The 22,099-nt window shown below is 37.7% G+C and overlaps 1 protein-coding gene across 2 annotated transcripts in view; it reads left to right on the top strand.

Annotated features, from left to right (window-relative positions):
* HBS1L (HBS1 like translational GTPase) overlaps nt 1-20,257 on the top strand; it is an 81,783-nt gene extending 61,526 nt beyond the window's left edge. For both annotated transcript variants that reach the window (XM_040627816.1, XM_008691067.2), the window contains 9 exons: nt 784-858; nt 1,415-1,532; nt 2,150-2,218; nt 4,996-5,100; nt 8,878-8,968; nt 9,390-9,498; nt 15,552-15,652; nt 18,347-18,491; nt 19,607-20,257. In XM_040627816.1, the coding sequence (XP_040483750.1) occupies nt 784-858; nt 1,415-1,532; nt 2,150-2,218; nt 4,996-5,100; nt 8,878-8,968; nt 9,390-9,498; nt 15,552-15,652; nt 18,347-18,491; nt 19,607-19,618 (825 nt within the window). In that variant the 3' untranslated portion in view covers nt 19,619-20,257. The remainder of the gene's footprint in view (nt 1-783; nt 859-1,414; nt 1,533-2,149; nt 2,219-4,995; nt 5,101-8,877; nt 8,969-9,389; nt 9,499-15,551; nt 15,653-18,346; nt 18,492-19,606) is intronic.
* Nucleotides 20,258-22,099: the final 1,842 nt, after the last annotated feature.

Below are 22,099 nucleotides of genomic sequence, written 5' to 3'. Positions count from 1 at the left end.
TTTTGTGTGTTTTTGATATATACTCAACTTTATAAATATTTCTTTTTGATTCTTTTTTTTTTAATGCTTAAGTATATTCTTACCCTGGGATCAAGTACTTATTCACCTACATTTTTCTGTATAGTTCTTTTACAGTATCATTATTACACATACCTTTTATTTTTCCCTAGTATTTTAGTATGAAAAATTTCAAATACAGAGAATATAAAAAAGAAAAGAATAGTAGAAAGAATTTTACAGTAAATACCGTATAATACCCACTGCTTAAGATTCTTCTACGTACTTGATCACAGCTTTGTCTGTCTACCCTGTGTCCATCCATTAATTCATCTTATTTTGACAAGAATTTCCAAGTAAGTTACACATTGTTACACTTACCCCTAAATACTACAGCATGCAGAGTTCATATCACATATACATTTTTAGTCTATTTGGCTTGGGGAGGTGTATCAGTAATTTTACTTTACTTCAGTAGTTGGTCCGAGCACAGTTTAAGAAATTACTCACTCTGTCTCCTTAAATTTGAAATCACTTACAGCATATATAAAAAGTTCTGTATGTATTGGAGTTTGTTTCTAGGTTTTCTGTTGTAGGAAAAGTTATTTTTAGATCATATCAATAGTAAGATCTCATATTCTGAGTTCAAATTTTAATAGATCTCATATTTAATAGGTTTTATATTTATATTTTATAGTCTTGATTTTTTTATATTTTATTGCAGAAATTTAAATTTTATATATAGCATGGTCTGAAGCATAGTTTTAAAAATTGAATCTTTATCAGGTTAATTGGCAACAAGAAAGGTTTCAAGAGATTACCGGAAAGCTTGGGCACTTTCTTAAACAAGCAGGTTTTAAGGTAAGATAATTTTAAATTCATTTAGTTACCTTTAGTCTTGTCTTACTGATATGGGAGAAGAACCTAATGCTTTGGTGTTCTTGTTAAGTATGTTTAATTTTGTTTATTTTTATTTCTGCCTGGTATCATGTATATCTTATGTTCTTTGGGTTACTTCACCATAGAAAATTGCACATTTTATAAATTGGCTTGGATTTAAAATAAATAAAAGACTTTTCTGCAGCTATTAATTAGGTGGATAGGTTTAGGGAGGTCACAGAGGAATGAAAACTACATTTCCACTACAGTGGAAACTAGTGAAGAGGAATTTCTATAGCAAAATGTGAATAAAATATCCCTGTGTTACCAGGTAAAAATGCCTGAGTGTTTTGGAACAAATTTGCAAGTTTCCCACAAACTCAAAATAGTTGAAAACTGTTGGTTCAATGATTTCTACTACTTTTTAAAAAGTACATTGTTGAATTTGCAAACTTGGTGCAGCATGGTAATAGTGAGCCTTTTAACTTTTTGAAAGCAGTGTTGTATTAAGTTTCATATATTCAATCCTTTTTAATAGGAAAGTGATGTAGCTTTTATCCCTACAAGTGGTCTCAGCGGTGAAAATCTAATCACAAGATCTCAATCAAGTGAACTCACAAAATGGTATAAAGGACTGTGTTTATTAGAACAAATTGGTAAGTATACTGCCATACGAATTTTTTTTTTTTAAGATTTTATTTATTTGACAGAGAGACAGCCAGCGAGAGAGGGAACACAAGCAGGGGGAGTGGGAGAGGAAGAAGCAGGCTCCTAATGGATCAGGGAGCCCGATGTGGGGCTCGATCCCAGGACCCTGGGATCACGTCCCGAGCCGAAGGCAGACGCTTAACGACTGAGCCACCCAGGCGCCCCTGCCATACTAATTTTGATGCACTAAAAGCTTGATGTTGTTATTTAGAGTTCTTGATGGGAGACAGTGACGTATGTGAAAAAGCATAGGATTTGTAGTCAGAAGAGCTAGTGTAGTAGTTTTGAAATCACCTGCAGTATTTAACTAATACTCAGTTTTCTTTACTTAGTTAATGAGGCTCGTGCCTATCCTACCTAACCCACAAACTATTGTTGACCTTAAATGAGATAACGTGTATGGAAACATTTTACCAAGTGTTATAAGAATGAGAGTCAATTTGCCATTAGTAATTATAAGAGAAAATTATTTTCTAGGAGAGTTGGGACTATAATGGGCCAATTGGACCTGAGTCAAAACTTATTTTTAAATTAAACCTTGTTTTGTTTTGCGATTTTTTTTCAGACTCCTTCAAGCCTCCTCAGAGATCTATTGATAAGCCTTTTAGATTATGTGTGTCTGATGTTTTCAAAGGTAAGTACTCCCTCTACAGTGCTGCTTCAGTCTGGCCCCTGCTTTTCATTTTCTCCTGACCTCTTTTCTTAGACAAAATTATTATACTGTCTTGGTATTCTCCCTTCTCTGTGCCAGTGTAAGGATCGTTGCCAAATTAATCTCCAAGTGCATAGTTCTAGTTCTTTAGTTCCCCTGCCCAGAAAACTCTTCAGTTTGCTTCAGTTTACGTCATTTCCCCAGCTCATCCTCATCCTCCAGGTGTGGCACACCTTATCCTTTCCTTCCTAGCCTCCTGTGTTTTTTCCTCTCTTTGGATCTCTTTAGTTTCTGTATCCTTCAGCCAAACTGGATTGTTAGCCATTTCTTAAGCACATGGAGTCTTGTTGCCACTCTGGCTACCCGATGTTCTGCTCTTCTTTTTCTTCACTTGCCCATCGCCTACCCATCTGTAGCAGTCTGGGTCCAAACAGGAGATGGATACCATACCTTGCTAAAAAGCTAAGTTTAATATAAAAAAATATTAATATGATAAAAAGAGTGACTATAAGAGGAAAGGAAACTCTATCTGGTACTGGAGGGCTGAGGAAGAGACACAAAGAAAGAGAAACTTAGAAGGCCGTGCTGAAGAAGGTGTTGTATTAAGTCCCTAAGGGTATATCCAATTTAATGTGTACTAGACCCTATTTAGAAAACTATAAAATGGAAGTGGAATAGAGATCTTAATAAATAAAAGGGTATAACATATATGTTGGAATAATCAGTACAGTGTAGATGGCAGTGGTCTCCCAAATTTCCATTATCACCAAGCAGGCAGTGCAGAGTGGATTCAGGACTGAGCAGCAATAAATTGGTAACAGATGGGCTCACCCATGCATGGACCCTACGGTACCCTCTGTGTTCTGTGTATCCTCTGTCATCGCATTGTTTGTGCGGTATCATAATTGTTTCTGTGCCCTTTGTTTAACTTAGATTGTGAAGTCCTTAAGGGTGAGTACTGTCTTTTCTGTGTCTTAATCTGCAAGACCTAGCTCAGTGCCTGGCACATAGTACATGCTTAATAAATGTTTAATAAATGGATGAATGAAGGTGCTTCTTAAAAAATCATTCAATGAACTTGAAATGAATCATTATTATTAGCTTCCCAATTCTAGTAGTAGAAGAAATATGGTAATGCTTTTTAAAATGCCTGTTATCTACTTAAAATACAAAATATAAAAATATTTTGATTAACAGTATTTGCTGAGTCTGCTTTTTCGCCTTCTGTTCTCTCTCTCCTTGGGCTGCTCCCTGGCTTCTGCTTACACTCCTCCCCGTCAGCAGTTCCCACTGAGGTTACCAAATGAGCCTTTGGTTGCCGAAGTCAGTACACATTTCCAGCTCTTGCCTCTACCTTACCAGAATTTGGCATCACTTCTGAGACTGGTAGCCATATCCGTTTTGAAACTTTTCTCCCTTGGTTTCTGTGACCCACTTTCTCCTGCTCTCCTATTTCTCTGACTTCTCTGTATCTTCTTTGCGGGCTCCTCTTTTTCTGACTCCTCGCTGGTGTTCTGTTGCTTCGGTCTTTTGCTCGGTCTACATGCTATTTTCAGACAGACATCCGTGGCTCATCCACCTCCTGGGTCTCGATGCTCCCAAATCCCTATCTCCAGCTCAGGCCTGTTCTCGCTCTCCAGATACATGTGCTAACTGCTGCTGGGTGTCTCCACAGCGAGTGTGCTCCCGGGGTCCCATTCTCATGGGATCTGGTGTGATTGGTGCCCCCTGGAATACATCTTCTCCCACCTGCATGTCTTGTAGACACTTCACATTCGCCAAGCTAAAACAGATCTTCCTTAATTTCCTGTCTCACATTTAATGCACCATCATCTTAGACTTCTCCCTTTTTGCCATTGTCCGCCATCTACCTTGTCACCCAAATATCTACTTTATTCCCAAATTCTTGAGTTTACTTCCTGTCTGCAGTGTGTGCATTTCAGTCAACCTCCCCTCCTCTCTGACACAGAAATACCATGTCACTTCTCTGTTCACTATTTACTGGCTTTCTAGTCTTTAACTGAAGATGAAATTCAAGCCCTGAGCATGATTTATGAGGCCCCTCTATCATTTGTCCCTTGCCTATCCCTGTTGCTTCATGTCTTGGCTTTTTCCTCCTTACTCCGTGTGGTCCCATAAACATGTCATATAAATGACACGTGGGACTTAGCACATCCCACATGCAGTTATGACTCTGTGCCTTTGCACAAACACTATCCTGGTCAGCAGTGTTTTTCTTCTCCCCCTACCCATATACACAAGTACCTGGGAAACTCCTGTTCATTCTCCTTCCGAGTGTCCAGCTACAGTGCAGTCATTCCCCCTCATCATGGATTCTTTGGTGTACCTTTTTCTATTTTCACTGTACATTCTAAATAATATTTGTCTCTGGATAGTGTCATTGTTTCTGTCATTCTCTTCACTGGAGTAAACCCCTTTATGGGTAGGGGCTTATATTTTCATCTTTTTATCCTTAGAGGTTAGCACATGACTTGGTACTTAGTAAGCACTCAGTAAATATTTGAAAAAGGAATGAATCTCACTTTTTATAACATGAATATTTTTATTTTTAGGAAGGTCTAGAGTAGAATGTGGTATGCTATATTTAGTAGATATGTTAAAAATTCTGAAATGATCACTGCTTAATGTGCATTGCATTACTAGTTGTGTGTAACTCCTAGGGAGCCAGCTGTAGCTGATGGCAGCAGTCATCAGGTAACAGTGCTGTATGAATTGTAAGACTTGGGCATGTTTTGCAGATCAAGGATCTGGATTTTGTGTAACTGGTAAAATTGAAGCTGGTTATATCCAGACTGGTGACCGACTACTAGCAATGCCTCCTAATGAAACTTGTACTGCAAAAGGTATTCCTCTGCAAGATTCTTTTGCTAAAAATCTTTAAGTTGAGACAGCAGATTTTTAAAAGTAGTTTAGTTATTAACTCCTGAGTAAATAACCTCTTAGTGAAATTGTAACTGACTGTCAAAGTGATACTAACTGTTGAAGATAAAAATGTGAAAACATTAAACGATTTTTTCTGTTGTGACTATGTGTATATAAATGTACATAGAACATTCTAACTGTGGTAGCATTTCTTCTTTTTTTTTTTTCTGACACTGATTCTAAAAGCCTGGTTAGGATTTAACCAGATGTATAGACACCTGACAGATACATTTAAAATAGTATTCAGTAGCAGAAATTAAATCTAACCCCATCCTGGCACTAAACAGTCAATAACAAAGCAGACTGCTTGCTGTACTGCGTTGTTTTGAAATGTGTATTTCAGAATTACTATAAGTTAACAGCTTTGATCATGTTTCCACCAAAAAAGTTTTTTTGCACAAAGAGCTAAGAAAATAAGATGCAAATGCAGAGAATCCAAATGTTGAAAAGAGAAATTGAGCTAACGTGCTGCAATAACTGCTTTCCCACCTGTAATATATGGCCTTTCATAATGACCGATAACTATTTCTATCTTCGAATCCTTTGTCCTTAACTAGTGTATGTGTTATTCTTTCCGAATTCTGCTTAAAAGTATCTTAGTCTAGCTTCCAGGTAAGCCTCCAACTTCAAAATAAAACTGATGATCTGTTTTATACTACAGAGTAAATAATTTATAACAATTTAAGCTAAAGTATACTGAAAATGTTAAAAATTTTTAGATTTCAATACTTTTCCTCTGTAACTCTTTTTTTAAAGATTTATTTATTTATTTTGAGAGAGAGAGAATGAGTGAGGGGGCAGAGGGAGAGGGAAAGAGAATTCCAAGCTGACTCCCACTGAGCATGGAGCCCAGTGCAGGTCTCGATCTCACGACATTGAGATCATGACCTGAGCTGAAACCAAGAGTCGGGTGCTTAACCGACTGAGCCACCGAGGTGCCCCTTCTCTGTTACTCTTATTTATAGTTTATATCCAGAGTTGCACCTGACTGGTTTATAAATTTGGATGTACATTTTGTTTGAATTAATTTGCTTACTTTAAAAGCTGATTTCTTAAAGATTATAAGAAATTAATGAATATCTGTTTAGGTAACAAGAGTTTAAACTTAATGATGAATAAGGGAATGAAAGCCAAAGTTACTTCCATTTTACTTTTTTATTTCTGCCAGCCTAGTGGTCATGGAAATTCTGTTTCTGTTTCCATAAAAAGTAATGCATACTTTTTTTTTTATTAAAGATTTATTTATTTTAGAGAGAGAGGGAGAGAGTGCAAGAGCATGAGCAGAGGGAGGGGCAGAGGGAGAGAGAATCTCAAGCGGACTCCTCACTGAGTGCGGAGCCCCACGCAAGGCTTGATCTCACAACCGTGAGATGATGACCTGAGCCGAAACCAAGAGTCGGGTGCTCAGCTGACTGAGGCACCCAGGCGCCCCAGTAATGCATGCTTTTTATAAAAGAATCATTTTCCATTGACCTAACCTTTGCAAGTTCAGATCTCTGCTTTTGTTTTTTATTTTTTTATTTTTTATTTTTTTTTATTTATTTTTTTTTTTAAAGATTTTATTTATTTATTAGAGAGAGAGAGACAGCCAGCGAGAGAGGGAACACAAGCAGGGGGAGCGGGAGAGGAAGAAGCAGGCTCATAGCAGAGGAGCCTGATGTGGGGCTCGATCCCATAACGCCGGGATCACGCCCTGAGCCGAAGGCAGACGCTTAACCGCTGTGCCACCCAGGCGCCCCTCTGCTTTTGTTTTTTAAAGTGATCAAGAGCTCCAGCGCTTTTGAAATACTAATTTATTTGTATGTTAACGAGCTTTTTTGAGAATAGGAATTTTTAAAATAATCAGTAGACCTGAATTAAAACCATGATCCTAAAATTATCATGGACCTTACAGATTGGCTCTTTTGTGACCTTCAGAATCATAATTTACCTGTGGAAGTACCACATTCTTTTCCTCTGTCCTTCCTGTCCCTTCCCCACCAGAAAAACTCTAACCATTTATCTTTAATCGTAAGGGGAAGCTGTATGAGAAGCACCTGAAGATCATACCCCACTCCTTAACGGCCACTCTTGTAACCCGCCTGGGAGGTTCTTAGTCCTCAATGTCTAACTCTTGCGTTTGCTTGATTTCTTCATTATTCAGTGTACCCTTCTATCTCAACAATTCGGTCGCTAACCAGTAGTATCCTAAAAGAGAGAAGTGACTAAATCTGCTACCAACAAATGGAAATTCTAAATTGAGTTTTCATTTTGTTAACATATCAGGTTCATGGATTGTTACAAAAGAACTTCTTTGTGTGATGTCTGTCCAATGAAGAAGGTCCTTAAGAAGACCAATATCATACATAGGACAGTGTAACATGTTTGGAGGGAAAAAAATCAGATGATAGATTGCCTCTAAAAAATTTTCTGTTGTTAATTGAACTTCTAGTATGAAAGCTCTTCAGAATCTTAAGCTAAAAGCAATCTCTGTTGTATGTAAGTAGCTAGCCCTGTCTTCAGTTCCACATTTCAGAACAAAAATGAGATATGGTCACTTTAAGTTTACATTTTAAAACTAAATTTAATTAGTTGAAAATTTAACAAACATTTCTTAATACCGTAATTGTTAACATTTTTTGGAGTCAAGAGCCTCTCTGGTGCCTTGGTGACAGTTACAGCCCCTCTCGGTTTAATGCGGTTGTGTACATACATAAAATTGTAAATAAAACCATAGGTTGTCTCAGAGTTCTTAAAGTTCTCCTTGAACTCGTAAAAAGTCTAAAAGAAACTTGCTTAAGAGTTCTTAAGAGTATGCTGCATGGGAAATTAGAGTATTTTGAGAAACATATGAATGAGTTATAATTTACTAAAAACATGTCAATCCAGAACTCTTTCACAGGGGTTGGCCTGTATACTGTCTTCATCAAAAGGTTCAAATTCTAGTGGAAAGGAACTTACCCCATTCATTGCCCCTTCGAATCAGAAAATATGAGATACCTTTGAAAAGCTTTTGAATAAGGTAGCTGAGTAATGCCCTTTGTAATTGTTCTCCAGGATTCTCCCTAGGTATTGAAGGTATATAGCAACATCTGGGACCGTTTTTAAATTAAATTTCCTACACTCTTCATGTAATCAGTTATCACGGTTCATCTCTCTCTCTCTGGGAAGCATTTCTTTTGAGCCAGGGGTAGTGAAGGAGCATGTGAAGAGCACCATCTGACTGAGCACTGATGCTGTAAGCGTTACTCAGAGAGTTAAGGTGACTGTTTAGGTAGTTGTCTAATTAAAGGCAAAGTTCAAGAGAATAAAATACTAGTGGACACCTTCCTTAGTTCCATACTTTATGTTATCAAGTATTTGAACTGCATTATTCTGCATGCAGCTGTTAATGTAAGTGAACTATTTGAATGGGGTGTGTTTAATGAATATACCGGTTGTAATAAGTGAGTTTTAAAGTTTTGATTAATTAAGTCAAAATCGGCCTTTTTTTGGACAAATAGGAGTCACTTTATGTTTAGGGTGGTGTTCTAGAAGAGTCAAGTCTAGAGGAAGTGTGTTTTCCTCAACGCTCACAGTTACACTTCTCATTCTCAATCCATTCATATTGAAAATGATGAGTAGTGACTGAGGAGGCATAAGTCAGCCAAGCTGTCTTGGTTGTTATGGTTTGATATTGAGGTGTTTCACTGTATGCTTTGGTTCTTACTCATTTCCAGGAATCACTCTGCACGATGAACCCGTCGACTGGGCTGCAGCAGGTGATCATGTTAGTCTTACGTTGGTGGGGATGGATATCATCAAGATCAAGTGAGTGAGAAAATCAGTTTAAGCGACCATTGTTTTGGATATAGGACCTCAAAACATAGATTTTGCTATTCGCTCACGAAACTGAAAGAATGAGTATTAATTTTGAATTTTATTTGGCCAAAAGTAGTCACTTGTAGAAGCATAAGAATGATGAGCACAACATACTTAAAACTGAAATTAATATATGTCAGCACATGTACTTGACATGTCCTTTGAATGAAAGCTATAATGTGTAAAAATGGTGTAAGGTTAATAATGGTATAAAGCTATGCTTTAACCCAAAAGGGAGTATTTAGGAAAAGTCCCCAATTTACTTGATTGTTTTACTTTGTAAATGGTTTTAGAGGTATTGCTATTGGATGTATATTTATCTTTCCTCCAGTTACAGTCTCTCTCTCGCTCTTGTTTTGTTTTATTACAGTGTTGGCTGCGTATTTTGTGGCCCCAAAGAACCCATTAAAGCTTGCACTCGTTTCAGAGCTCGAATCCTCATCTTTAATATTGAAATTCCAATCACTAAAGGATTTCCTGTAAGTTTCGAAATGTTTGTTATTGTCACTTCAAAGTAAACCTCAAAGTAACTGCATCCTAAAAAGTAGTAACTTAGTTTACAAGTGAGAATGCTATAATTATTTTCAACTAACATCTTAATACTCTAATCCAGAAAAACATGACATTAGACTTTGAAAGTCATTTTTTATTTTTTTATTTTGGTTCTTGAGCCTGGGGATTTTTTCAAAGAGGTATTACGAAGAAATAATCAGTAGGATACAAACTGATAATAGTCAAATTCATCTAGGGCAAATGGTATATATTTTTTACTGTGTTCTAGAGCTTATCTGACTAATCTCAGATTGTGTCTTTCTGTTCTTGCTTTGATATGCTTATTTATAGTGTTTTCCTATCATAAAAATAATACATTATTATATAAAACTTGGGAAAACACACAAATAAAAGATAAGAATATTCTGTAATTACATAACACATAACTATCTCTACACTTTACATTTTAGTGATTTTTTTTTTATGTGTTCATGTTCAGTATTTATGAGTATATTCTAGGGATGCTTGTCATAGAATTAACTTTAATTGGGCTGAAGCAACATGTTCAGACCCTGCAAACTGTGAGGTTAGTTTGGTAGGTTATCATTTCCCAGCATCATCTGAACATACACATTATGGGAAGGAGGGGGATTTTATACTATAATGTTACTTAGCCAGAAGACCTACTACTTGTGAATTGCATGAGTTCCTTCTCTTATGTGTAATTTTTTTTTCAGATGTTTGGGAGCCATACTCTGTTTATAGTTTGATACTTTGTTTTTGCCACTTAACAGATGATGTTTTTCACATTAGGCTTTTCTTTTCTTCATCAGCCTATATAGTACAGATTTACATGACAAAAGAAATGATTCTCTGTGGAATTAAATGACTTCCTTTGAAAATCCAAACAGATCGATTTTTACCATTTGATGCATTACTGCAGTAAAAATAAGACAATAATAGTAATTGACCTTTAAACTTAATTTAGTAATAATGTCTAGAGGTTGGGAATAAATTTATTTAACGCATTTAAATTCATGTTATACTTATACATCTTTATTTGAGATAACCATGTGCTTTGATTATAATCCTTTGTAATTATTTCTGTGTAAATTTGATCAGATAAAAATTGTAAGATACTGTTGAAATATTTTAGTTTTTATAATCCATATTCCTTTTCTCCCATATCCTAAAAAAGGAGTAAAAGTTTCTCTCCCCAACAAATGGTTATAGTTGAAAATATTTAATTTTTAAATATTTAGAATGCATGTTTGATAGGCAAGAAACTACAGCTAATTTGCTATGAGTGACTGGCCCTCGTTCTTAGAAAGCAGTACGTCCAATGGGGAGAAGCTGGAGAGGTTGGTTACTGTGTGTTTTTACTCATGCAGCAATAATCTTTTGCCATTGGAGAGGCAGAGAGGTCAAGAGGTCAGCAGTTAGTTTCAATAGTAATACTGTCTTCCTGTCTACTGTAGTTTCTTAAAAATACGGATGAATTGAAAGTTTGTCAGTGCTGCTTTATGGGATTCCACCCGCGTACGTTAATTCACGAGTACCCGGATGAAATTTGTTTCAGAAAGAAACAGTTGTGTTTTGTCATTTAATCTACTTCTTGTGGGAAGAAACCAGTTTTTGTTTGTTTGTTTTGTCTTTAAACCAAGAAAAGGCTTCCCAAGCAAGTAAAATTTACTATTTAGGGACTAGTTTCTTAACACTCAGAAGTATATTTGTTTCTCTTGGTTTATATGGTAAACTCGATTTAAGAAGAAAAAATAGAAGAATGGGTTAGACTTTAACTAAATTCACACTTTTTTATTGTGGCAAAATATTTCGTAACATAAAATTTTCTAGTTTCATGATTTTTAAGTGTCCAGTTCAGTGGCATTGAGTGCAGCCATCAACACCACCCGTCTCCAGAACTTTTATCCTCATCCCCTACTGAGGCTCTGTACCCATTAAATAATAACTCCCTATTATCCCTTCCCCTTTTCCCCATAACAGCTATTCTGTTTTCTCTATGAGTTTGCGTATTCCAGGTGCCTCCTGTAAGTGGAATCACACAATTTTGTCCTTTTGTGTCTGACTTACTTCACTCAGCATAGCGTGATGTTGTCAGAGTTCATCAGTGTTGTAGCCGGTGTCAGAATTTCATTTCTCTTTAAGGTTGGATGCTATTCCTTTGTGTGTATACGCCACCTGTGGTGTATCCGTTCATCTGTGGATGGACATTGGATTGTTTCCGTCTTTGGCCGTCGAACATTGTCATACAAGTATCTGCTTGAGCCCCTGCTTTCAATTCTTTTGGGTGTATACCTACAAGTGGAATTGTTGGATCACGCGGTCATTCTGTGTTTAACTTTTTGTGGCAACACTAAACTGTTTCGCACAGTAGCTGTACCAGTTTATGCTCCTGCCAGCAGTGCACAGCGTTCTCATTTCTCCACTTCCTCATCGACACTTGTTACTGTGTGTGTGTGTTGGGGGGGGGGGTGATTTTTGTTGTTTGTTGGTTTATAAGAGGCAAACTCTGATGGGTGGGAAGTGGTATCTCATTGTGCTTTTGATTTGCACTTCCCCTAATGTCTAGTGCTGGGGAGCATCTTTTCACTTCTTTATGTATTTCGGGTATTAATCCCTTGTCGGATACGTGATTTGCAGATATTTTCTTCATTCTTCATTGGTTGTCTTCTTGATCTTTTAATAGTGCTGTTTGATGTACAAAAGTTTTTAATTTTGCTGAGGTCCCCTTTATCTTTTTCTTTCATTGCCTTTACTTTTGGTGTCACATATAAGAAATCATTGCCAGATTCAACATCAAGGAAACTTCCCCCTCTGTTTTCTTCTATGAGTTTCATAGTTTTAGTTCTTTTGTTCAGGTCTTTGATCCATTTTGAATTAATTTTTTGTATGTGGGTAAAGCAAGGCTTCATCTTCATTCTTTTGCATGTGGATATCCAGTTTTCTCCGCACCATTTGTTATAAAGACTGTCCTTTCTCTATTGAGTGGGCTTGGCATCCTTGTTGCAAACTAATTGACCATATATGCATTGATAATTTTATAATATAGGTTACCTGGAGGTGTAAGGAAAATAAGAATTTGGCTTATTTTGCCACCTAACAGATTATATAGCTCATTATAGTTTATAATTTTATTTTCACAGCTGCACATGAAGTAGAGTCCCAACCCTTATATGAAACTCTTCAAGCTAGTGTGTTTCAGAATACAGAAATATTCAGATAATAGAAAGGTGATGTGATGCATGTAGGTTATGTAAAACCCCTAAGAGAGAATGGGGCAACACCCTGTAATCAAGCATAGTAATCATTCTGTACCACAGCTAATTAATATTAATGCTAAGTGAAAAAAATAAGAACCATAAATTGCCTTACTTCAGGTGCTGTTTTACTACTTAAATGGTTTATAGCAGAATTAGGAAAAACTTAGGTTTTCAATCTTTTGGATTTTGCAGTTGCAGATAAGATTATGCACTTGTGTTAGTGTTGTCTGCACTTACGGAGAAGGAATCTGAGACTCAGGGGGTGGTGACTGTCTGGATAAGAAGTGATTAAGGCAGGACTCAGACTCAGTACTTTCTACTTTGACACCCAGTCCTTTCTTTTCCTTTTACATTAGGCTGCAGACTGCTTTGAATTCTAGATGACTTTGTTTATATAATGTTAAGATAATATATAATTACTTTCCATCCACTTACTTGTATGTAGTTTTTTTTCACCTGTGTTCCACAAGGGTTTTGGTTTTTGTTTTGTTTTTTGTTTTTGAGCTACTACTTGTGAGATGGTGTGGTGATAAAAAACAAATAAAACTTACACTGTACCGCCACAACCCATTCTTCATCCGCTTCATTGCATGGAACCCACACATAGCTCACAAATAGGTTAGAAGAAGCTTAACTAGGTTCATGTGCCTCCATTCTTTCAAATTTGGCAAGCCATGGATGGAGACCAGTACCAATGTCATAGTCACACCCAAGCCAGGTAAGGGGCTTCTGCTTGTTTACCTGTTTGTTGCAAAAGGACTATTTATTAGATATGTAGACCTACACTGATGTTATACATTGGTGCTATTTGACCCCTGAATCCATTGGGCACAAATATGACTTTATCATGCATTATGGAAGGTTTTTTCCCCTAAGAGTTGGTTGTTAAATTTTTCTGGAATGTTTCCAGTTTATAATGGTCAAATGCCATTTATAAAAACAACACAAAAACAACACAAAACAAAAACACCCCAAAACTCATTTGCCTTTGCAGAGTAATGGAGGTTCAGTTGTGCCTTAAAAAAAACAAAGGGACACCACATGACTGATTTCCTCCATGTGTTTTAGGTGTTCTTATTCCTTCATTCTTTTATTTATTTCACAAATGTTTACGGAGTAGTGATTAAATATCTGGCACTGGTGTACATAGTTCTTAGTCTCACAGAGTTTATATTTACCTGAGATGACAGACACTTAAGACAGCAGTTACAATACAGGTGAGATGTTATGTCATGGGATTATGGAACAGAGAGGAAGGATCTAGCTCGGACTAGGGGTTCAGGCTCCTTGCAAGAAGTGATGCTTTACTCTAAGAGAGGTAGAGTAGGATGAGTAAATTTAGCCAGATGAAGCTGATGTGTTCTGGCCAGAAGCATGATAATATGTAACAACCTAAAGATTGGAAAGGACTTGGTTCATGTAGGGAGTGGAAGCTCTATGTGTCTGGAGCAGAGAACGCGAGAGAAGGTGGAGAGAGATGAGGCTGGAGAAGTAAGTGACGGTCAGGTTGACCAAGAGCCTTGGTGCCTTGTTGTGGAATTAAAGTTTCTGTGGTTTTAAAAAGCAAGGATGTGCCATTAAATTTGTCTTTTGGAAAATCAGTCTACTAGACATATGAAGAATGGGTGACAGGGGGCAAGAGTGGTGGCAGAGAGACCAGGAAGAAGCCTGCATTTTAACTTGGGTGACAGAGGATGGTCCTGGACTGAGGACAGCATTGTTCTGGAGAGAGAAGTCGACAGAATTAACCAAGTGCTGATTGAAAGACTCAGGTTTTAGAAAGTTACAGAGTTCAGGATTATGCGTTCACAAGTCCCCCTTGTATTTCTATTTTCTGAATGTGCAAGTTGTTTCATCCAGGAAGTTTCATAGTAGAAGTGTCAGTGCTTCTTCAAGCAAACAGCATAAAATGGTATTTCAAACCAGTTAAACTTTGGTTTTGCCACTTCCTTAGTATTTGGTCTTCCCACTATCCCCTAACATAGACATGTGGCACACTAAGCATTTATTATTTGAATGAGGATAGCCAGTCTGACTCTGACTCCAGTTGACCTCAGCATCAAATTCACCTCTGAAACATATCACCATGGCCACATAAAGTTACTTAGCCTTTTTTGATTTTAAACTTCCTTATATATAAAGCATGAACAGTAATAGCAAATATCCAAGGTCATCAGTTAACCGAATATTTACCATGTGCTAGGCACCACTTCAAAATAACTTCATCTGAATTTCCTCAGTGGTAACGAACCTGAGGCTGGAGGTGTTGGGGGTAAAGGGCTTTTAAAGGACTTGCCCCAAATCATACACCTAGAAAGTATCGAGTCAGGCCTGACTTCAAAGCCTGTCTACACTCCCACATAATCTTTTATTCTCATTATCCAACAATGAATACAGTAAGGACTGCTGACTAGGACATGATCCCCCTTCCCTCATCGGTATGACGGAGCAGTTCGCCTCTGTTGAGCATCTCTTCTCCCGGACACTGTCTCTGGTCCTGTTCAGTTCTCTTCACAGTCCTGTAGGTTCACACAGTAAGGTGGTAAAGAGAAACTTGAACTGGCTCCTGTGACCTTTTTGCCTTAGTAAGTTAGGGAACACCCTGATCAGAGTGGTAGGACTTAGAGGAAGCCGCTGGAGACGCTGGAAGGTCCAGGCAGAAGTGCTGGCCATAATAATATGATGAGATGTGACCGTCAGAGTAAAAGGCCACAGATGTACAGTAAAGCGTTGTTTGATGTGACAGTTTTTTGTTTTAGGTGCTGTTACACTACCAGACTGTCAGTGAACCTGCCGTTATTAAACGACTGATTAGCGTCTTAAACAAGAGCACCGGTGAAGTCACAAAGAAGAAGCCAAAGTGAGTGTTTTAATGCACAAATAGTGAACACAAACAATTCAGCAAATTTTTGACTGATTAATTCATTTTTGTAGTATTTCTCTTTGTGATAAGTAAAGTCTATTTTTACTTGCTCCAGAAATCTTTTTTTTTTTTTCAAAGACTAGATTAAAAGAAACACAAAACACATATTTAAGCTCCTGTCTAGGTATGAATGCTAGGTATAAGTTCTGTTGTGGATGATGGCAGTGGGGTGTGAATTGTATATAAAAAATATAAGTATAAATTTATATGTATATGTCAAGCCCTAGATACTGATGATGTAAAAATAAAGGGGCACTTAAAAAATCAGTTCTACATTTTAAAGAATGAATTTGAATTATGTCTAGCCACTAGTTCCAAATTCCAGCTGAGTGTTCCTCTTAACTCTCTTGTCACCCCCTCAATGAGAATCATTCTCTATGCTAAGAACACTCCAAGAAGAAAATGAATACATACTGTGTAGCTTCTAGAAATTGTTCCCTTTCTGCTCAGAATCCACTTGGAGCTTTAAGCGGAGGGGATCACTCACCATGTTGTTTCCCTCTGATTACCATTAACATCCAGGCCTACATCTGGACAGTTCCCTTTGGGACAAGATTGGGATTTTTCAAAGGAAGTGCTTCCTGAGAAACTTAATAAGTTTCTTAACCCTAATTCAATAAAGGCTAACCACAGTTTGGCTTGGCTGCTTCAGCTTTGGGGTTTTCCTCACTGCAACCCTATGGGGAATCCCACCCAAAATCCCCCTTTTTTAGTCTTTGGGTATTCCTCCTCATTTGCACCTGTAAAGAGGACAGAGGTGGTTAATGGGTTAATAGTTTGGCTGCAAGTAGAAGAGAGAGTCTTCACAGGGCTCTGAACCCATGCCTGTTTCTCCATTAGTTAGAAAGAAAGGGCTACTTAATCTCTCTCTGAAAAATAGTTCTTTAATAGTTCTTTTTATTTTATTTTTAAAGATAAGTTTTAAGAACTTACTGAACTATGGTTGACATACAATGTTCTATTTGTTTCAGGTGTGCAGCATAGTGACCCAACGGTTCTGTGCATTTTTCAGTGTAGTAACTGATAGTTCTTCATTTTTAACTTGAGTCTTTAGCTTCTGGCATGAGTGTCTGCCATCATGTTCTGAGAACTATAACTAATGGCCAGCATTTCTTGAGGACCACAATTTCCTAGGCTCTATCATGACTGCTTTCACATGGTTTATGTTCTCAGCAACCCTATGAAGCATGTACTGTTTCCCCCATTTTTCAGATAAGGAAACTGAGGTGTTAGAGAGGTTACATAACATGTTCAAGTTCACAGAGCTAGCAAGGGGCAGAGTCAGGATTTTAACCTCGGCTGTTGGTTCACATACAGGATATTATTTTTGGCAGGAGCCAAGTTGACCCACACAAGTGATTTGGAGAATTCTCAATCTAGAATTGACTCATCATACCTAATCCTGAATTTTCCCCTCCCTGCTTCTGCTACAAAGTCCTTACTCAATGATGCTGGGTTTTAATATATTCTCATATTAATGTTCCCTGGCACCTTATTTGCAGCTTTTCTCTTACTTTGCACCAACACCTTTTGGTCTTTCTCCTTCATTTCCACTTCAGGTATATTATAGACTCAGTTGCTTTATGTGGAATGGATTGAGCTTTCTAGAAACAAAATTAAGTGCAGATAATGAATATATTAGATGCTCTCCTTTCTTAGGAATGGGACTTTGGACTGAAATTGTCCAAAACCAGTATTTGGAAATTTTGGAATACTTTTTTAAAAACTTGTTTGGCTTATTCTAATCTGCCTGTCACCGAACTAATCTTTCAGAAGGAGAGTCTATAATTGCTATTTTCTATCCTTCTAGAGCACATCAAAATTAAATTAGAGAACCTTTTCAAAGTGCCCCCTTTTGGGTTTTACTCTTTCTGTAAGTTTAGATGAGCTCATGCACAAGGATTTTTGTTTAGGTATTTGTATGAAACCGCTTACAGTCAGGCTCATGTCCCCTGTCTCCCCCCCACCCCACCTTCATTTCCTACAAACATTGTGGGAAAAAAATCTTACATGATTTTATTCGAACCCCTGTTAAAGAATCACTATTCCTGTGTGAGAGAGAGAGGAGGGAGGGAAGGAGAGAAATTTAAAGTAGTCTGTTGGCACTAGGAGATTGTCCTCTTCATAGGTAACTTCCTAACTTATAAACCACCAGTTAGAATTTTACATTGCATCCCTCTTTTTAAAATGAAAATTCTTTAGTTTTCTTTATTAATTGAACCTGTCAATTGCATGAGGAATGAATGAAAGGGAAGGCTTTGGTGGAGGGTCTTTGAGCATTTTAGGTCATAAGGTCCTTCAAGAGTTGTATTTGGAAGAGTGGTTTAAAAAAAAAAATATATATATATACGTATATATATATATATACATATATATATATAGGGGGAGTGGGAGAGGAAGAAGCAGGCTCATAGCAGAAGAGCCTGATGTGGGGCTCGATCCCAGATCGCCGGGATCACGCCCTGAGCTGAAGGCAGACGCTTAACCGCTGTGCCACCCAGGCGCCCCTTTTTTTCTTTTTAAGTTCTTGCAAGTTGATTTGATCGAACGTGAAATACTTGCTTTTCAGTTTGTTACCATGTTCACTCACCTGTATGGGCTGTCCCCCCCCCCCCACCTCTTAACCGCTAGACTGCTGACTAGAGGCCAGAACGCCCTGGTGGAGCTGCAGACTCAACGGCCGGTCGCCCTGGAGCTGTACAAAGACTTCAAAGAGCTGGGCCGGTTCATGCTGCGCTATGGCGGTGCCACGATCGCCGCGGGCGTGGTCACCGAGGTATCGGGAAGGGAGTGGTTGCTCACGGGTCCAGGTGTCTGTGCATGACCTGCTTTGTAAGAATAATTCCTGAGAGTTCTTGGCTTAAGGGGAGCACAGTTATGGTATTAGAACAAGATTTTAAAATTCATGTTTAAAATTTTTTTAAATGATGTCAAGAAAATGTTTGGTTTTAGAACTTTTCATAGTGAGACTTCCGAACTGTCCTCTCCACGAAAAATGTTTCTCAAAATTCAAGTAAGTTTGTTGACATATAGATCTGTAAGTAAGCAATGCAGATTATGAGAACACAGACTTTAAGAGTCAAACGAATTGGGGGAGGTGATTTCGTTGAATAGCAGAGCCCTCATTACTTTTTTTTCTTGAAATAACTGGTTCTCCGTGCGTTTGAAATGATCCATTCAGAAAGTTCAATTAATGTTTCCGAAAGGGACCTGTTGTATAATGTAAGGTGCAGTTGAGTTTTGGAGAAAATAGCCAGAGGTGAACCAACAAGCTTCAGTAATTTAAATGTTCTTCCACGCAATCATCATAAATATAAATCTTAAAATACTTAGAATACTATATTTTTAATGAATACTTCATTTGATTGTTTTCTGCATGAAAATGGGATGTCTGCCTTGAACATAGGGCTTTATGTTGCATCAAAATTCAGTTATACCTGCATCCTGCAAAAGGCTTTGGCGTTCAGCTGCCCACGTTTGTTACCCACTGCTTCCTAGCAGCGCAAGCACATTTCTCCCTCAGTTCACTCACCTGTAAAAACAGGCTGGCAGAAGCCACCTCCCACAGTTGTGAAGTGAAAGGCGCTCACAAAGCATTTGGCACAGTAATTGGCATTCAGTAAATGTTACCTAATGCATTGTCATCAATATCACAGTCTGCCAAAGCATTCTTTCTAAAAGAGCATTCTAGAAATAAGATACGGTTTCTTGTGGAAAATAATGGAGAGATTGTAGTAAATCTCAGAAATAGCATGACTGAGGAAGGGGAAGAGTTACAGGAAAAAAGAATAGTTTCGTCTTGACCTAATGATTATATCGCTGCCATTTTCCGTTTGTTGTTTTTAAAATGTGATTGATTAAATTATAGCACCTTTCTTTTTTCTTTTACAGATAAAGGAATGATGGGTCAGAATTTCTACCGTGTTTCCAAATGCAATGAAATAGCTAACCTGTTTTTAAAGAATCCAGTTGTTCAGTTAAAGGAGCAATGTGCAATTGGTTATTTTTTTAAATGAGAAACTTAAAATGATATAATCATCTGCAAAGAAGTATTAATCATCACTCCTCCTAAAGTTTCAAGTTGCCAAATGGCAAAGAAAGGCTAATACTACACTTTCCTTTAAAAAAATGCTTTCCCTTTGAAATGTTAGTGAATGGATTTACTTCGCTGAGGTTTATGGAAACCATCAGAAATATGTATTAGACGACATTCAGTCATCATGAAATGACCTCTGCTTCCAGCCAAACCACAGAACGTTTACAGTGTTCAACTCTACTGCACACATTTTAAGGGAAAGTGACTAAATTGGGTTGTTCAGGCAGTTAATATTCAACCTGAGCAATTTTTTTTCTTTTTTTTTTTTTAGTTAGCTAACAAAAGACTATAGGAAAGGTGTTTTGTGTTGAGCATAAGAATATTCTCCCTCCAACAAATGAACTTTTGAAAGCTTAGTTTGGAATTGGTGGAATCTGTCCCTTTGGTAACCAATATATTATTTAAGGTGTAAAGCCAACTAATAAAATGCCTTAGTTTGAGCATAACAGCAGACTGTGTTTTATTTCTTAGATTCTGTTTATGAGCTTCTCTACCACCATTGCTAAGAATGACTTGGGGATTTTATGGGATCAGTTTCACCTAAGTTTCTTGGCTCCTTCACATGAATTCTTGTTTTTTTTCCCCCTAATAGTATTTCTATTTCTAACCATAATTTTATTTCTCCTATTCTCTCTTTTACTCATTTATTTATTTAGAGGAGGGGAGGGGCAGAAGGAGAGAGAATCTTAAGCAGATTCTGTGCCCAGCGTGGAGCCTGGCACAGAGCTTGGTCCATGACCCTGAGATGATGACCTGAGCTGAAATCAAGAATCAGACGCTTAAACGACTAAGCACCCAGGCGCCCCTCCTATTTTCTCTTTTAGAATTACATGTATGATGACTTTATCTTTATCTTGCATACCTTATAGACTGTAAGTCCCCTGTGAGTAAAAGTCATGTATCTTTGAAGTTTCAGTCTCAAGCTCCAAGGTGTATTTAGGTAACGGGTATTTGCTGAGCGGCCTCCTGAGTGCTCGTGGCTTTAGAGTAGAATCTGTGCTCAGCTGAGCCTGGCACTCTGATCTGATAGACTGTATGATACGCTTTTTTTATTGGGAAGTGGTGTGATTTGTATGTTGATGACTTACCATATACAACAGCATTGCTTTTATTCTGTGGGAGAATATACATCCATATGCTGAAATGCGCAGAGCGTAAATGTGCTGCTTGGTGAATGGGCACAAAGTGAGCACCTGTATAATCTATTTCTTTACTGAGAAGTATTTGAGTAGTTGTTACTTCAGATAAACTTGCTAAGGTAAGAAAGTGTTTTATTTATATTATGTTAATCAGGAATTTAACTGGTAGATCTGACAAAACCTAACTTAAAGTGACTTAAGCACGAAAGACTAGCGGTAGACTTGCTTTGACTCTGCCTAGATCGAGCAGCTCGCAATGTGAGCAAAGGCTCATCTGTGCTCTGCCTTCCCCAGTGTTGGTTTTGCCCCCAGACTCCATACAGAACCCCCTGCAGTTCCACACGTAGATCTTCAGAGCCTTCATCAAGGGTCAAGGGCAGGTTTAAAGAGCATGTGTTTTCCAGAAGTTCTAGAAACATCTTATCATTGACTATAGTTGAGTTTAATTTCTTTGCTTGGGGCATCCTTGTAGTTGAGTGTGAAGTGAATCACCCGCAGCACATAGCTGAGATTCATGGGAAGGAAATTCAGGGTGCTTCTAGGAAGGGGAAATGGATTGAGACCTGGTGGGGCTGGAGGCAAGAACAAGGAACATCCACCATGTTATATAAGGTCATGATAGAATTAACTTTAAATAAGAATACAGCATAAAACGAATGGTAGTAGCAGTAGTAGAAATGAGTTTATTTATTCCTTCTTAAGTTGTGATAAAGTATGGCCTTTTTATTTACATTATATTTACAATTGGTTGTTGCTGAAGGGGGTGGTGACATTAAGGGGACCACCTGTGGGACAGGGGTGCCGACAGTGGGAGATTGGGGTTAAGGGACAAGACATACAGCAAGCGTGCCCAAGGTTGGCTTTGGTGGAAATCCTCCCCCTGAAACTTCCACCCATACTAACAATAGTACATCCATTTGGGATTACTTTACTTAACATACTGTGTTTCTTCTTCCTGTGTGTAGTTTTACTGTTTGTTCTCTGATCTCAACTCTTTGTGTCTCTACTACTCAATTGCCTCTAGAATAACTGGACTTAAAAACATAAATGCACGTGTAGACTTGTTAGTGTTTTTTCACATGTTCATTATTTATCACAGTATTTGAGCCCCTCTGTGATCTTTTTATTTTATAATGTAACAAGATTTTT

This window comes from Ursus maritimus, unplaced genomic scaffold (assembly GCF_017311325.1).
Source record: "Ursus maritimus isolate PB19 unplaced genomic scaffold, ASM1731132v1 scaffold_13, whole genome shotgun sequence".
Classification (NCBI taxonomy): domain Eukaryota; kingdom Metazoa; phylum Chordata; class Mammalia; order Carnivora; family Ursidae; genus Ursus; species Ursus maritimus.
The sequence above is the reverse complement of the archived record's forward strand: the minus strand, read 5'-3'. Positions and strand labels throughout refer to the sequence as shown.